The 17,578-nt window shown below is 38.2% G+C and overlaps 1 protein-coding gene across 2 annotated transcripts in view; it reads right to left on the minus strand.

Moving 5' to 3' along the window:
* The window catches only part of LOC126240546 (myeloid differentiation primary response protein MyD88), a 132,389-nt gene that overhangs the window by 32,209 nt on the left and 82,602 nt on the right, over positions 1-17,578 (minus strand). For both annotated transcript variants that reach the window (XM_049947933.1, XM_049947934.1), the window contains one exon: positions 5,390-5,570. In XM_049947933.1, the coding sequence (XP_049803890.1) occupies positions 5,390-5,570 (181 nt within the window). The remainder of the gene's footprint in view (positions 1-5,389; positions 5,571-17,578) is intronic.

Below are 17,578 nucleotides of genomic sequence, written 5' to 3' on the forward strand. Positions count from 1 at the left end.
TTTACAGCCGAATGGAAAAACTAGTAGAAGCCGACCTCGGGGAAGATCAGTTTGGATTCCGTAGAAATACTGGAACACGTGAGGCAATACTGACCTTACGACTTATCTTAGAAGAAAAATTAAGGAAAGGCAAACCTACGTTTCTAGCATTTGTAGATTTAGAGAAAGCTTTTGACAATGTTGACTGCAATACTCTCTTTCAAATTCTAAAGGTGGCAGGGGTAAAATACAGGGAGCGAAAGGCTATTTACAATTTGTACAGTAACCAGATGGCAGTTATAAGAGTCGAGGGACATGAAAGGGAAGTAGTGGTTGGGAAGGGAGTAAGACAGGGTTGTAGCCTCTCCCCGATGTTATTCAATCTGTATATTGAGCAAGCATTAAAGGAAACAAAAGAAAAATTCAGAGTAGGTATTAAAATCCATGGAGAAGAAATAAAAACTTTGAGGTTTGGCGATGACATTGTAATTCTGTCAGAGACAGCAAAGGACTTGGAAGAGCAGTTGAACGGAATGGACGGTGTCTTGAAGGGAGGATATAAGATGAACATCAACAAAAGCAAAACGAGGATAATGGAATGTAGTCTAATTAAGTCAGGTGATGTTGAGGGTATTAGATTAGGAAATGAGGCACTTAAAGTAGTAAAGGAGTTTTGCTATTTGGGGAGCAAAATAACTGATGATGGTCGAAGTAGAGAGGATATAAAATGTAGACTGGCAATGGCAAGGAAAGCGTTTCTGAAGAAGAGAAATTTGTTAACATCGAGTATAGATTTAAATGTCAGGAAGTCATTTCTGAAAGTATTTGTATGGAGTGTAGCCATGTATGGAAGTGAAACATGGACGATAACTAGTTTGGACAAGAAGAGAATAGAAGCTTTTGAAATGTGGTGCTACAGAAGAATGCTGAAGAGTAGATGGGTAGATCACATAACTAATGAGGAAGTATTGAATAGGATTGGGGAGAAGAGAAGTTTGTGGCACAACTTGACCAGAAGAAGGGATCGGTTGGTAGGACATGTTCTGAGGCATCAAGGGATCACCAATTTAGTATTGGAGGGCAGCGTGGAGGGTAAAAATCGTAGGGGGAGACCAAGAGATGAATACACTAAGCAGATTCAGAAGGATGTAGGTTGCAGTAGGTACTGGGAGATGAAGAAGCTCGCACAGGATAGAGTAGCATGGAGAGCTGCATCAAACCAGTCTCGGGACTGAAGACCACAACAACAACAATGTACTTCAGTTGATTGGTGTCAGAAGGGAGTACAAAAATGTTCAGGGGAATTCAGGAATACAGAAATACATTTTACGTTACATTACATTACATTTATTATTGTTCCACAGATCATAAATAGTACATTTCATAATGATGTGGAACTTGTCAGTTTAACATTATTTTTTCATTGCACAATAAATTTTTATGTAGGAATTCTGTTGGAGTCCTTCTCTCTACCTGGTCAGAGTTAATATTAGTTGCTCACACATTGGTAATTAAAATTCACAATCGTTACTTCTGGTATTGAGCATCTGTTGTGTGGTGCAGTAGTTTATGATGTGCATGTGCATGCATGCATAAAACTGACTCATTCCAAATCATAGTGAGAGGTCACAATTTATGATTGATGGAAAACGCAATTAAATAACACTGACTATGCAGCTAATTCATATGTAACTGCACCTGTGGATGTTCACTTAGCTCCCATACAACACCAAAAAAGTAATAAGAATAACTATCAACATGCACGAAACAAAGTGCTCGTCTTTTCCCAAGCTACATAAGCCTCATTTACTTATCACTGATCACAACAACTTCTGGGAAATGGACTATCCTTACTTAGGCAGCACATTTAACCATAACATACGATGTTCACCAATCCCATCCAGATAGCTGTGTGTGTTAAAGAGCCACCTCGGAATGAGGAGGTGCTCTGACCCTGGATGGAATCCACTCCATGGATTAATAATGAGGGTCGATGTGCCGGCCATACTGGATGTGGTTTTTGAATGGTTTCCCCACATCCCCCTACGTGAATACCAGGCTAGTGCCCAAGTCCCATCACAGTTACATGACTCACAAACACTGAGTAAAAAACTGTTGCACAGGTTCACATGAATAACACAACACACAGACAGTTTGGGTACACACATTCAGTCCCGGGTGGTTATGGGCTGGTGGCAGGAATTGCATCTGGCCACCCCTCAAGTTAACCATGCCATATCCATTAATAAACATGCCAATCCTGTGCGAGATGTGGGACAAAAGCACGAGAAAAAGAAGAAGAAGAAGAAGTTGTGTACTTGGAGTCCTCAGAAATTATAATGTCAGAGGCCTGATGAAACTGGTTTCATATGACACATGATCTCATAGTTATGAGGGGAAAGTTCCATTTTGTATGTGGAAATAATAATATTGCCTAAACTAGAAGATTCTGTTTACTTCACCTAACACTGACCCAAACTGTTTGAAAAGTTCTAAGTGTTTCATACAGGGGCAGTTTGTTGACAAGTACGATTATTAACAGGAGCGTTTGATGGCAGTTGGGAAATGTCAAGATGATTTAAAGACAGCAGCATGATGCAGCATGACAGCCACAAAAGTCAATGATCCGCAGTGTGTAAAAGTCCCATCATTTTGTTCACTTTTCCTGTAATCACTCTGAACAATTCCACTGACCAAATTATATGCAAGAGGGAGTCCTGTTTTGTTCCATGTTACTGACTGTGCATGGTTTGATATATACAAGGCATGTTTTTTAAATAAGTATTTTTCCATATTAAGCGAAAACAAGCACGTTTTTAAAACAATTTTATTATAACCCTGAAACTACAAACAATCCAGCTGAAGGAACATAGACAACTGAGCATTACAGTAAAGGTTGAAAAAACTGCTTCTGTTATAATGTTGTATTTACTTTTCAATGCTTAACCCATGACCAGTTTTGGGCTACATGCCCATCATGAAGTGTGATAACTTTGTGCTGTGACCCCAAGTGCCACGATGAATGAGTATTGGATGCGGTGCTCTGTGAACATTGGTGGTACACCACATCCTATATTCCTCTGTCGCGACACTCGGGGTCACAGCACGAAGTTGTCACATTTGACGATGGGCATGTAAGAGCCTGAAACCAGTCATGGCTTACTGTATTTACTCGAATCTATGCCGCACTTTTTTTCCAGTTTTTGTAATCCAAAAACCCGCCTGCGGCTTAGAATCGAGTGCAAAGTAAGCGGAAGTTCTGAAAAATGTTGGTAGGTGCTGACACAACTAACTTCTGCCGTCGAATTATGTAGCCCTACACAGGCATGCTTTGCAGGCACAAAGATAAATACTGGCGACAAAACCTCTGCATCAGTAAAAAAAAAAAAAAAAAAAAAAAAAAAAAAAAAAAAAAAAAAAGAGAGAGAGAGAGAGAGAGAGAGAAAGAAAGAAAGAAAGAAAGAAACGTGGAAGGCGAGCTTTTTTTCACCGCCCCGAGTTTCGACCACTGCATTTTCATACATTATCCAACGAAGTAAATACAAATTCCGTATTGTTCATCTTCGAATGTAGTAGCATTTCAACGTGCTACGAAAATCCGACTGGCAAGATTGTTTGGGATGTTTGTCAATATGGCCAAATCTACGTTCTGAATTTTTTCCTACCTGTGACAAGAGATCGTTGCTAATAAGAACTTTTATGAATTGTGAATCGCATGCAGTATTCTTTTCACCATAAGAATAATACTGTACAAATATAAACCTTTTGCCATGTATTCTTTCGTGTTTGCTGCTATCTCATTTAAATCCTGTCTGCCTAATAAACTACGAAACTAGAGTACGACAACATCAAACGTGGAATAATATACATATCATGCCATGTTTATATTCGTATTGTTCTTATGCCAAATAGTGATACAGTCAGAAATGAAGCACGACAATTGACAAGATTTTTAAATCTAAGATGACTAATTTCTGTGCAGAATTTAATGTACTACAGAGGCGTCTGCAAGGATTTTCAACCGGAGAAAAATTTTCGCTAAACTCTCGTTCAGAACATCTTCTATCATACGCAGTCTATTATTTGGTTCTAGTTGATCATTATCAAAGAAAGCAGCATTGTAAGTAACAGCAAATAGCAAGCAGTCTCTTGCCATTGTTTCGCTAATGAGACGATTCCTTTTTTTTTTTTTTTATTGTAAGCGGCAGTAGCGCGCACAAAAGGAAGCCATGCCGTGAGCGGCGACAGGTCGTAAGCACTCACTATCAGAATGCGACAAACAATGCATGACACAGTACAGTAATGCATTTTCAGCTTAGAGTGACGTAAACATCTATAACAAAGAGAATGGCACTTACCAGATCAAAGAAAAATAAGCAATCAATTCAAACCAGACGAAGCACGTGAAAAAGGAATGGTACCCTGGTAAAGCTTAACTGCTAAGCTTAAGACTCGAACCAAACTACTGTAGCTGTATAGTCATTCATTCGACCTAAATTGTGTCTCATATTACAGTGGACCAACTTTGTTTCGATTTGGATGTGTGGCCTAAAACTTTTATCTCCCTTGGAATTTCGAGTCTCAAATTTCAGGTGCGGCTTAGATTTGGGAAAATTTTTTTTCCTTGTTTTCGAGTCTCATTTTTCAGGTGCGGCTTAGATTCGAGTACGGCTTAGATTCAAGTAAATACGGTAAGCACTGAAAAATAAAAAGAACATTACAACTGAAGCAGTATTTTCAGCTGCTACTATTACGTGAAAGCCTGTACTTAAACATACTTTTCAACAATTCCACCAGTACCGATGTAACGACCATAGCAAAGAACCAACTTTTGATTTGACTCTCATAAAAATACCACTTGATTTTCCAACCAGTTCTGGAAGCCATTTTGATATTATTGTCATTACTGTGCACTGTTTGCTTAAATGTTTGTTCACGTGTGGGACCAAATGGTAATCACTGGGCACAATGTCAGGGCTGTATGAAGGGTGATCAATTTGTTCCCAAAGAAGTGGGCTAAGTTGAAAGTGAGCCCACACAACTAGCAGAGTAACCCAAGTGTCAGCTGCAGTCACAAATCTACAGCCCCAAAAACCAGCAACACTGCATTCCGTCATCAAGGGCTGGCTGTATTGCTATGGTGGTACGCAACACCATTTGCACAGTTGAGTATGTAACAGATGCTTGGCTCCTGCAACCACACACTCCACCTGAGGGAATATAAACGGTCTTGTCTCAGCAGACTAAAACAATCTGCATCCTGCAGTCAACCACCGCAGGTTCCTGGTCAGTCATCAGCCTAATGAACAAGTAGACCCCATCACACCTCAACGAGTAGCATTATCTACTAGTCAGAGCCACTGGTCGACAAGCCAATATAGTATATTAAAAAAAAGTACTGTCGCAGCACCTGCTGAAGTCTCTTGTGGTCCTGCTATTTGCACTCGGAGCTGCAATAGAATCGTGCAGTTTCTCCCAGAAATTCCAGAGGTGGCCAGGTCGAGTGAAGTCCAGTAGGAAGTAGTAACTCAGCTCAGGAGGTAGTTGGCACTTCTGATACAGCACAGGTACAACTTTCCGGTGCTTCTGATCTGAAAACAAGAGGCGATGAAAAAATATATACTACCATTATTAATAAATCTTACAGTAAGAATAACAGCAGAAATGTGTGTTGCACTTTTTTTTTAAGAAACTACAAAATATGAGGGTGGTCACTCAAAGTTTTGAAAAGGCTTTGACTTACCTTCCTGTCTTTTAGTGTCTTTCCATGAATTATTTTAAAAGCCATCTTAATTACCTTCACTCTGCTGTGAAGTGTGCCTGAATTGAACCTATCTTACAGATTAAAAAAATGCGCCCCATATGGAGACTTTGACAAGAAATTCTCCCTTCAACAGTATCATCATCCGCACACAGGATGGGAAAACTAACATGGATATAGAGCAGGATGTGTTCTGCGACAACATACAGTAGAATTCCATATTGTGAAGCATTCACACGTATGGAAACAATACAGAGTTCCATCGGATTTCAGCAGTAAGACAGGAAATGTTAACAAATACAGTACAGGAACACTTTCTGCATCAAAAGCTGACATTTGCAGATGCTATATTTGAATACAGATATAAAACATGCCATATTTGAATGTATTTGCATTAGAATCTGTAAATTACGAAAATGTTACTCCTCAAGGCAACAGTGCATTAAATATATATCAAAAATGCATCAAATTTAGTACGGTTTGCTATAATAAAAGGCGAGATGGTGGTAATTAAAAGTGCCATCAATCCTGTAAGTGTTAGTGTTATGTTGTTTGAACAAGACACAACCAGGGAAAAAGCACCACAGGCACAAAGATGCGAGCTAGTGACCGTGCCATTGAGTCTCACCACTCGCATGAGCTCCACCGCATCACGGGCAGTACTGAGGATGAAAATGTCGACTTTGTCTCGGCCAGTTGCTGGCCGAGTACAATCTGCCAATGACCAGATGAAAATGGACAGAAGCCTATCAGAAGATAGAAGAGCAGCTCTCGCCGACTCGATTATAGATCACCGTCTTGGGCTGACTTAGACAGGGAATGTCGTTCAGTGAACTCTTAAAATTGCATTTGCTATGTACGGTGAAGTTTACCTACGATTATTTGCACGTAGCCATTGAGGGGCCTTTTTTGTGTTATATTACATGCAGTGTTACAGATTTAATCATTCAACAAGTTAAAAAGATAAGTAAACCTTTTTAACTCATTTGTGTGACTTTATTACTAATTCGTTGGAATGTTGTAGAACCTTCATTCTCCTATCTTGTTACCTGATCCTGGGGCACAGCTGTATAATAATGGCATGGAGAAATTGTCTTAGCAGTGTACTACGCAGAAGCCATTCCACTAACTCAAAAACTCGGCCTACCATAACAACAGTGGCAACTCGGCTTCCACAGCAGTAGCGACATGGCCCTTACAAAACTGGCGACAAGGTTTTGCAAAAGTTAAAGCACAGGATAGGAGGATTAAGTTCTCCAGATGTTTTACTCAACCAAAGTCTACGTGCATCTCCTTGAATTATGTAAAAATAAAATCCTTGTTTGAGATTAAGTTTGAAGGTATGAACACAAGACAAATAAGCAATGCAAACTCTGAAAATGTCCTCATTATGTGCGCACACAGCGTATTTGGTTGCATACAGCCTTTTCAAATGGGGAACTTAAGTTAACTTTTGTGAAGCATTTGAGATGTGGTGCTTTAGAAGGATGCAGAAAATTAGGTAGACTAATAAGGAATGAGATGGTTCTCTGCAGAATTGATGAAGAAAGGGACATGTGGAAAGCACTGATTAGAAGAAGGGACAGGATGATAGATGTGTGTTAACACAACGGGTCATATTATCTGTGGTAAGAGGAGGATCTGTAGAGGTAAAAACTGTAGGAAATAACAGAGGTTAGAATACAAACAACAATAATTGAAGAGGTACGGCGGTATTCTGAGATGAAGAGCTTTGCACAATTCACAATGGACCACGTCAAACGGGTCTGAAGACTGCTGAAGAGGGGAGGCGCGTGCGCGCGCGCGTGTGTGTGTGTGTGTGTGTGTGTGTGTGTGTGTGTGTGTGTTCAACATGTCCTAAATCACTGGATCGATTTCAGCCAAATTCAGTGCACACTACTATTTACTGTCTGGAAAGAAGTACTGTGGGGATAAGAACCACCCAGCTCCCATAGTGGTAGGGGTGAGTAGTGTTCACATCCCCTTACATCCAGGCTGCCCAGCATGACAGATGTGTTCTGTGGATAGTACCAGAATGCCTTTCAGGATTTATACATGTGATTCATATGGCTGAACCAAGAGAGGGTGAAGGAGGGACACACAGGGAGGGAATGGAGGAGGGACAGACAGGGAGGGAGTGGTGAGCTGTTGCGGCTCCAGTTCATTTTTCCTTGTCTTCTCAGTGCCTTCTTTCACTGGCATCCCGATAGGCAGCACAAATTTAACTTGCAGTTTTCACAGATGATCGCTGACTCAGAGTTTGAAATAGGCCAGCAGTGGGTTGAGGTGAGAACGGGCAGGAGGGGAACAGCATAAGGCTATCATCCTTGGGTTTTGTGTGCATCGGTTCCTTCAGCTGTTAGTTCTGTTAGTGCTGAGACCGACTTGTCACTCCTTTGGGTAGTGGCAGTTACATTGCTATATTGATGGTGTTCTCCTACAGCCTTCAGGGGATTTACACTTCCCTGTTTTATCAATGCTGTGCAGACCTGGATGCTTACAGTTTTGCCCTCATCTTTTCCATGTATGCAAGGACCCAAAAATTTTTCACTCAGTATTGCTTGCACTCTGCTATCTGTGCCTCTGCTGTTGGTACCTTATGGATAATTGGAACATTTTAATTTAATGTGTTTAATCATGTCTGCATCCATTTTGTACCTTTGCATTTATTTCCATTGGTGGAAAATTTGAGTATAAATTAGTGACTGTCCTTGCAATAAACTGTATTAATGGGACCCTTACTTGCTGTGGATCACCTAGGCCAAAAGCCATGCAGCACTTCCAAATACAGTGCTTTACTTGTGCAACTTAATTTTGCCTTGCGTGTATGCTGTTTGGGCTTTAGTGTTTAACGAAGTTCTTTACACAGTTTTGTTAACTTGTTCATGAGCCGTGTGGCATAATTCCTGTTCACTGAGTTTGAGACTGTTATTACATTTTTTAAAGTTTGTAGTTTTACTTTTTAATTATTTTAAGGGGAATTCCCTGCGTTGATGTGTTTTTTGAAAATAGGTTCTACATGGTTGTCAAGCCCGGGGACTGATTCAAGGAAACACTGTTTGTAGTGCCTAGTCACTAAGTATTCCCTTGGAAGAGTAAGCTTTATCATTTATTTGTTCTATCCGTTTGATTCAAGTAGGCATCTGGCTGTACAATTTTGGTGTAAAGTTTACCTAAATTGTCTGGGGAGATGTTAATTATTCTATTTTTATACTCCCTTAACAGTGACTGATGATCTGGTCCCTTTAGGCAGTTTTTTTGGGGGTAATATTTTGTACTTTATTTTATGATGAATTTTTGGAGCTTTAGCCGGGATCTCTTAAAAGGTGACGACAATTGTCCATGCAATTTGTATTTTTGTAGCCTACATCTCATGAATACGATGTTTGTTACCAGTGCTTCTTAGCCTTGTGAAGCGCGAACCCGACATTTCGGGACTGCCGGTCATGAGGGCCTGTTGCTGTTGGGCATGTGCCTTCCAGCTACGTTCGAGACTTGCCCGCTACAGCTGTATTGGAACTGTTCACCTTATCGCTTGATTTCTTTAAGTTAAGTTTTGCCTTTCCCTTTTTAAGGTTCTGATGTACTTCCTTACACAGGGCAGAGAAAAATTGTGTCACGAAATTTTAACCCCAGATAGCTGATGCCAGTAAGAACCAAAATTAATAACGTTGTATTAGGTTGACATCACACCATTTTCAAACTATGGAAACTTGGCACCACATGGTCTGATTGGCTATGGGATTGCAATGTTGCCGTTCGTCGGTTCACAGGCAGCGCTATGGTTGTTGGTTCACACAAACAAACATCTTTCGCCTCATCACTGCCCCAGTGTGGTAAGCACATACGGCGAATAGGTGTGGGAGGGACAGAGTGAGGGGGAGGGGGAGGGGGAGGGGGAGGGAGAGACAGAGACAGAGACAGAGTGAGGGGGAGGGACAGGGAGAGTTAGAGACAGAGAAAGAGACAGAGTGAGGGAGAGGGGGAGGGGGAGGGACAGGGAGAGATGGAGACAGAGACAGAGAGAGAGAGAGGGAGAGGGGGAGGGACAGGAAGAGACAGACAGACAGAGAGTGAGGGGGAGGGAGGGAGGGAGAGACAGAGAGTGAGGGGGAGGGAGGGAGAGACAGACAGACAGAGAGTGAGGGGGAGGGAGGGAGAGACAGACAGACAGAGAGGGAGGGGGAGGGCGGGAGAGAGAGAGAGTGAGGGGGAGGGGGAGGGCGGGAGAGACAGAGAGTGAGGGGGAGGGAGGGAGAGACAGACAGACAGAGAGGGAGGGGGAGGGAGGGAGAGACAGACAGAGAGGGAGGGGGAGGGAGGGAGAGACAGACAGACAGACAGAGAGTGAGTGGGAGGGAGGGAGAGACAGACAGACAGAGAGTGAGTGGGAGGGAGGGAGAGACAGACAGACAGAGAGTGAGGGGGAGGGAGGGAGGGAGAGACAGACAGAGAGTGAGGGGGACAGGGGGAGAGACAGACAGAGAGTGAGGGGGACAGGGGGAGAGACAGACAGAGTGAGGGGGGAGGGACAGAGAGTGAGTGGTGGGGGGGGAGGGACAGAGAGTGAGTGGTGGGGGGGGGAGGGACAGAGAGTGAGTGGTGGGGGGGAGAGGGACAGAGAGTGAGTGGTGGGGGGGAGAGGGACAGAGAGTGAGTGGTGGGGGGTGTAATGGATCTGGGAAATGTTATTTTTTTTACCACATTTTTCGATACCGAAGTGTAAATGTTTTCTTATATTTTTGTCAGAATTTATTATAATTTGTCTTATCATATGTTAATTTACCTCTGTTTTTGAGAGTGAAAGCATATTGTTTATTATTAGAAAATGTATCGAAGAATAGCAAAGAGACTGATTACAAATGGAAACTTGTGTATTGTGTAAAGTATCTTTGACGCTAGAGTCGTCTTTGACTACAGTCAGTCGGCAGCTAACTGTTGGTGTGTGTTGATGGAAGAACATTGTGAAGGTCGAAGTCATGAATAATTTTGAATTATGTTACTATTATTTTTGTATTGACTAAAAAGAAGAAACTACATTTGAAGAAACTGTATTTGAAACACCAAAATGAGAGAAACACTTTGAACCACGTCTTTTCTGCAGCCGACAACGATGCATTGTGGAATCATACTTAGACAACTGAAGCCAAGACTTATATCGCCTTGCAAACATCTAATGGAAAAGGTACTGTCACGAAATATGGCAAATTTAAGTTTATAAAAAAATAGTGACCATATTTCAACTGGGGGCTCAGCCGGGATTGCCGTATTTCAACTGGGGGCTCAGTACCGGGATATTGTGTTCACGAGATCTTCAACAGTGCTACGAGGAAGAAAATTTTTGTGTGTTAATACCAGTTTCTTCAGAATGTGTGTTACAGTGTTTGTGTTCATCGGGAAGTAAAAGTTTTGGAGAAGAAATGTTTCGGCAAAAAAAATATATATATATATAATTTTCGACAGAAGAAAATACTTCAAGAATTTTGGTCAACAATCACATGGATGGAAAACGTGGTTTTGCAACAGTAGAAGAGTGTTCCAGATAAGTCACGAAACCCTCGTATTTTGTTAAAACAATATTTTTATCTTGTTTTGTATTGTTGTGTATAAATTTTTGTTCTTCACAATGACTTATGAGATTTTCGAGAGTATTGTGCCTAAAGTAGAAAGTAGTAATTTAATAGACTTCGAACATCAGGACAGGTCAAATGAAACAGAAAAAACCGATCAATTTGATTTAAAAAGTTTTCTTGTAAATTTCACGAAAGAAATTAGACAATCAGTTGACGACAATAAGACATACTGGGATAAAAAAATTGATAACATTTTGTTGCAAGTCCAAGCAGTCAATACCCAAGTGGGTGAGCTTTTGAACAGAGTTGGCAGTGTTGAGGAAAAAATTGAATCTGTGGAAGCAAAAGTAAATGAAATTGATGTTAAATTGAGCGGTGAAATTAATACTGTAAAAAATGAGTTACTGGTAGATAGGGAAAGAAATTTAATTGAATTTAATGAGATAAAAGGGGAAATTAAAAATTTGGATGAGAATACAAAAGTTTTAGTAAAAAATGTAGAACAAAAAACTGACAATCGTTTGGTTACTCTAGAAGAAAAAGTAGAATGCAATGATTTAGAAAACAAAAAATCTGTCAAAGAACTTAGCGAAAAAATTGAAAATTTTGACATTGAATTTCAAAGCAAAAATTACAATGTCAACACATGTAATCTTGTATCTAATATTCCAGTGAAGCACTTTTCGGCAGATGGACCCTTACATCCCGTTGATTTTATACAGTATTGTAGGGATTGTTTTTTACCTCACTCACCAGATGAAATAAAAATTAAATTTGTGAAAAAATTCTTGGAAGGGGAAGCTTTGACTTGGGCAAACCAGATTGTAACTTTGGGGATGACCTTTTCAGAATTTGAATCAAAATTTCTGGAAAAATTTTGGGATGATCTTAAACAAACTAGAATCAAAAGTGAATTTTTGAATGGGCGAAACTATAGAGAATCAGATGGGAACATGAAACAATTTTGCAAAAGTGAACTTCAAAAACTTATTCATTTAACAAAACCTTTGGATGACTTGATCAAAATTGATACCTTAAAGAGAAGATTGCCATCAACAATGCAGTTGAGTTTAGTTCATTGTCCTGATAGTAATGTAGAGCAGTTTCTCAATTATATTGAATAGTTGGATAGGGTAACAACAAGAACACACAGTGGGTTTACTCAGAAAGGTAATGGTCAAAATTGGGGAAATGACAACTTTCAAAAAAGGGAACAAAACAATTATCATGGTGTCAGTCAAAATTCAGGGGGATATAGCAATTTTGAAAAGAAGGACCATAATTTTTATCCAAAACAAGAACAACATTTTCGCGTTAATAATCAACAAAATAGAGAACACTTTAGGGATCAAAATCACAGAAATTTTGATAGAGGTCAGTACAATAGAAACTACCAACAATCAGGTAATGTTTGGCATAGGAATGGGATCATAAATGTTGATCAGAACATTGGCAGAACCATAATCAGCAGTTCAAACAGGAACCAGAAATAAAAAACGAGTAGACGCCCCCTTGAAGGTCCGCAAGGTTGAGGCAGAAGGTGAGCATGATGAAAGGACCAATGGATGTGACTATCATAAACCCAAACAGGTCAGTTCCAAACCTAAGCTATCACATGAGGTCATTAGTTGTTACTTATTGAAGAAATTTCAAGAAGAAAATAATGATGATAAAGATAACATTTTCAATACACAAGAACATACAGTAGATAAAAGTAATTGTGATTCATTTAATTTAACAGAGTTTTACACTTGGGCAGAAAAGAACAACACTTTGTCAGATGGTGTAATTTGTAGTAGTTCAGAGATGTATGTGAATGAAAGAGAGAATGCATGCTGTGAGAATGAAAATGTTGGTGAAAGGGATCTGGTAATTTTAGAAAGGGGAAATAATATTTTGGGGGATAATTTGAATGTGTATGACCTGAATATGTGCAATGATAATGATGTTGTTGATAATGATGGTAATGGTATTGATGATGATGTTGAGGAAAGGTATTTCATTAGTTTAAATAGGGAGTTGGGTATACATATGGTTGAAAATGGATTAAACAGTGAGAATATTATAGAAAATCCCAGGGATGTTACCAGGATGAATAAAGCTCACAAGCTGGGTGTATGTAGAAGTGTGAATTTAGATGTTGCTGGTAAAGAATCTGACTACACAAATAACGATGACACATGTATAACTTCTTACCTAAGTGAAACTTTTACAGATACTAATGATACACACACATTTCTTATGAATATATGGCTGAACAGTGAAACTATTTCTTTTGACAAGAACTTTAGAAAGATGCTTATTAATGTATGTGAAACTGTATGTCCTGAGTGGTGGAAAAAGATGAGATATTTTATTTTTGAAAAGCTGAAGGATAAATACTTCAATAGTATACAATGTGATTTGGATGAAAATTCTTGGCTATTTGAGATAATAGAGAGTACTAATGACAATTTTGTATCTTGTGCAAATTCTATAACTATGACAAATAATACATATAATGGTATACCATATGATTCTGATAAGTATAGGTTTGGGGAAATTGAAAGTGATTTATTACATGAGGATATAGGTTCTGAGAAAAGTGATCAATTTTGCAGTCCTTATATAAAAGTTCAAATTGGGCCATGGATTGGTAAATGTTTAATTGATACAGGAAGTGAGATCTCGGGAATATCTGAAAGGTTAAGCAAGAAATTGAAAGTGGGGAAAGATTATGTTGAAATGCCAGTTGTTGGGGTAAAGATAAAAGGTGCTACTGGGAAGAGCAGTAAATTGGTAAAAAGCCAGGCTTTAGTGACATTTTTAATTGAAGGCAAGTTGTTCACACATGGATGTTTTGTAATTCAGGAATTTAATGAAGATTTTCTTTTGGGTATGAATTGGATAGTAAAAGTAAATACAGCATTTGATTGGGTTGGAAGAAAACTTTTGATAGAAACTAGTGAAAGGGAATACATTCAGACAAATTTTGTGAACACACTTGGTGATCAGAGTAATGGAAATTTTGACAGTATCAATTTACAAAAAGAAAATAGATTGGAGAATATTGAAACTCATAGATTTGATACTGATGAAGTTGAATTTGGGAATTTAGTAAATTTGAAAATTTCAGAAACACAAAATTTATCTGGGGAGCAAAAACAACAGTTAGAAAATCTGCTGTGGGAATACAGTGATGTTTTTAGTGACATACCTGGTAGGGTAAAGGGTTACCAGTGTGAGCTTCAGGTAAAACCTCATGAACCATTTTTCATAAAACCATACAGTATTGCAATATCAAAAAGACCTGCTGTTGAGAAAGAGCTGAAAAAGATGGAAGGATGTAATATAATAGAAAGGAGTATCAGTGCATATAATAATCCTCTAGTAGTAGTTTCGAAAAAAGATGGTGGAGTAAGATTGGTTTTGGACTCTAGACACTTAAACAAAATTTTGTTCAGACAGACAGACCATCCTGAAAATATTGATGAGTTACTCTATAAATTTACAGATATAAAATATATGTCAAGTTTGGATCTAACTTCGGGTTTTCATCAAGTACCACTTTCGGTTAATTCTAGAAAATATACTGCTTTCTTGTACAATGGTAAGAGTTACCAATATTGTGTTTTGCCATTTGGGTTAAATTCTTCTGTTTCCGAATTTATAAGAGCTTTGGATCATGTACTGGGGCAAGAACTTGCGTCTAAACTGATAATCTATGTAGATGACATTTTGGTTACAGGGCAAAATTGGGAGGAACATTTTTTGATTTTGAAGTCAGTTTGTGAAAAACTTAGAAAAGGGGGGATGACATTGAAATTAGATAAATGTAAATTTGCAGTTTCTGAATTAAAATTTTTGGGTCATGTTGTCACAGACAAGGGAATTTTGGCAGATCCAGAAAAAATTAAAGCAATTTCAGAAATTCCTATTCCTAAGACTAAAAAACAATTAAAGTCGTTCTTTGGGTTATGCGGTTATTACCGAAAACATATAAGTGATCAGAGTCTGAATGCACCATGTTTAAGTCAGTTACTTAAGAAAAACACTATTTGGGTTTGGGATAAAAGTTGTCAGGAAGAGTTTGATAAAATTAAGCAAGAGTTGAGGAAGCAACACTTATTACACAGACCTGATTTTAATTTACCATTTTGTTTGAACACTGATAGCAGTAATTATGGGCTTGGAGCAGAGTTATTTCAAGAAAGAGTAGAGAATGGAGTTAAAATACATTGTACCATAGCATTTGCAAGCAGAATGTTGCTCAAGCATGAGAAAAATTATACAATCACAGAGAAGGAACTTTTGGCAATTCATTGGGCTTTTACAAAATTTAGAATTTACCTTATTGGACATAAAACCATAGTATTTTCGGATCACAAAGCTTTGAGTTACTTACAAGAGTGCAAATTATACCACAATAGGTTGACCAGATGGGCAATTTTTCTGCAACAGTTTGACTTTGAAATCAAACACATAAAAGGTTCTGAGAATGTAGTAGCTGATTTACTTTCAAGGTTACCAATTGGGGGAGAAAAGGAGATTTTTGAACAAGAGGAGGAAAAGCAATTTAAAATTAGATACTTGAAAGGGGTGGAAAATGAGAGAACAATTAGAGCTATGTGTAACAAAATTAGAAAAAATCAAAATTTGGATCAGAGTTGGAAATTAATCAAAGAATGTTTAGGCAAGAAGGGGTATGAGAAACTTGATAAATTTTACAAATTGCATAAGGGGATTTTATTTCGGAGAACAGATGTAGATTCTGATAATTGGAAACTGTGTTGGCCAGAGGCAGATGCTGATAAGCTGATCATTTACATACATGAAAGTTTTGGTCATTGTGGGATACAGAAGTGCATTCAAAAGATACAAGAAAATGTTTATTTTTACAATATTGGAAAGAAAGTAAGAAAAGAATTGGCAACCTGTGACAAATGCCAGAGAGTTAAAGTGAGCAATCAAAGATGTGGTGGAGAGATGCAAAACATTATTCCGGAGAAACCTTTAGATCTTATCGCAGTGGACTTATATGGAATGTTACCAAAGAGTAAAGGTGGTCACTGTTACATATTTGTTATGGTAGATGTATTTTCAAAATTAATTAAACTATATCCAGTGAAAAAAGCTACTAGCCATGAAATTATAATAAAAATTGAAAGAGATTATTTCGCACAGGTGGGAAAACCAAGAGCTATATTATCAGATAATGGTTCACAGTTTACCTCAAAAATTTGGAAAAAGTTTATTGAAAGATCAAAATTGAAGCATATACTTATATCTGTTTATTCTCCGTCCACCAATCCTGCAGAAAGATATATGAGGGAAATTGGGAGACTTTGTCGAACCTATTGTAGCCATAAACATCCAACCTGGTTTGAGCACATTCGAAATTTTGAAGATATTATGAATAGCCTACAACATAGTTCCACAGGATTTTCACCGTATGAGATTATGTTTAATATTAGACCTCCAAATATTATATCAGAACTTATTGAATTTCCTAAATGTACACCTTTAACTATGCAAGAAAGAGAAGATATTGTCAGGGAAACTATGAGGAAACAAGGGGAAAAGAGGAATAAAAAACATAACAATAGGGTAAAATTAACCACTTTCAAAATTGGGGATCTTGTTCTGGTCAAATCTCATGAAAAATCAAAAATGTTAACTTCAGAAATTAAAAAATTCTTTGATATCTATATTGGGCCTTTTGAAGTCATAGAAAATCCACACCCTAATGCTTATCGTTTGGTGTATCCTAAGTCAAAGAAATTATTTGGTCTCAGGAATGTTGTCTCTTTAAAACTGTATAAACAGAAATCATAATTTCAAAAAAAAAAAAAAAAATTCTACTATCATCAAAAACAAAAGTCCTCCACTGGAATATGCTTGTTAGGACAAAACTACCTGTACAACCAAGTATGTATATTTGCATGTATAAATTAATAATTTGAAGTCACATGTTAATTGAAACTGATGAAAAAACACTGATGTAACAAAGAATGAGAGAAAGATTTATTTTTACTATTTTTACAAAAAAAGTCTCCCTAGTGAGCATTTCTGAATTTTTTCTAATTTTTGTAAGCTAAGTCTTCCCTGTGGGTGAAGGCATGCATGTGAGGACATGCATGCAAAGGTATAAGTTTTAAAACCAATTTTAGATAAAGCCTCATGATATATGAGCAGTTTATTGTTGTTTATACTGATGTTGTGGGGAGCAAAAGTACTCTTCATAAGAATGTGACTTGTAGTAATATTGTAGTAGAGAGGCAAGTGT

Source organism: Schistocerca nitens, chromosome 1 (genome assembly GCF_023898315.1).
Source record: "Schistocerca nitens isolate TAMUIC-IGC-003100 chromosome 1, iqSchNite1.1, whole genome shotgun sequence".
Classification (NCBI taxonomy): domain Eukaryota; kingdom Metazoa; phylum Arthropoda; class Insecta; order Orthoptera; family Acrididae; genus Schistocerca; species Schistocerca nitens.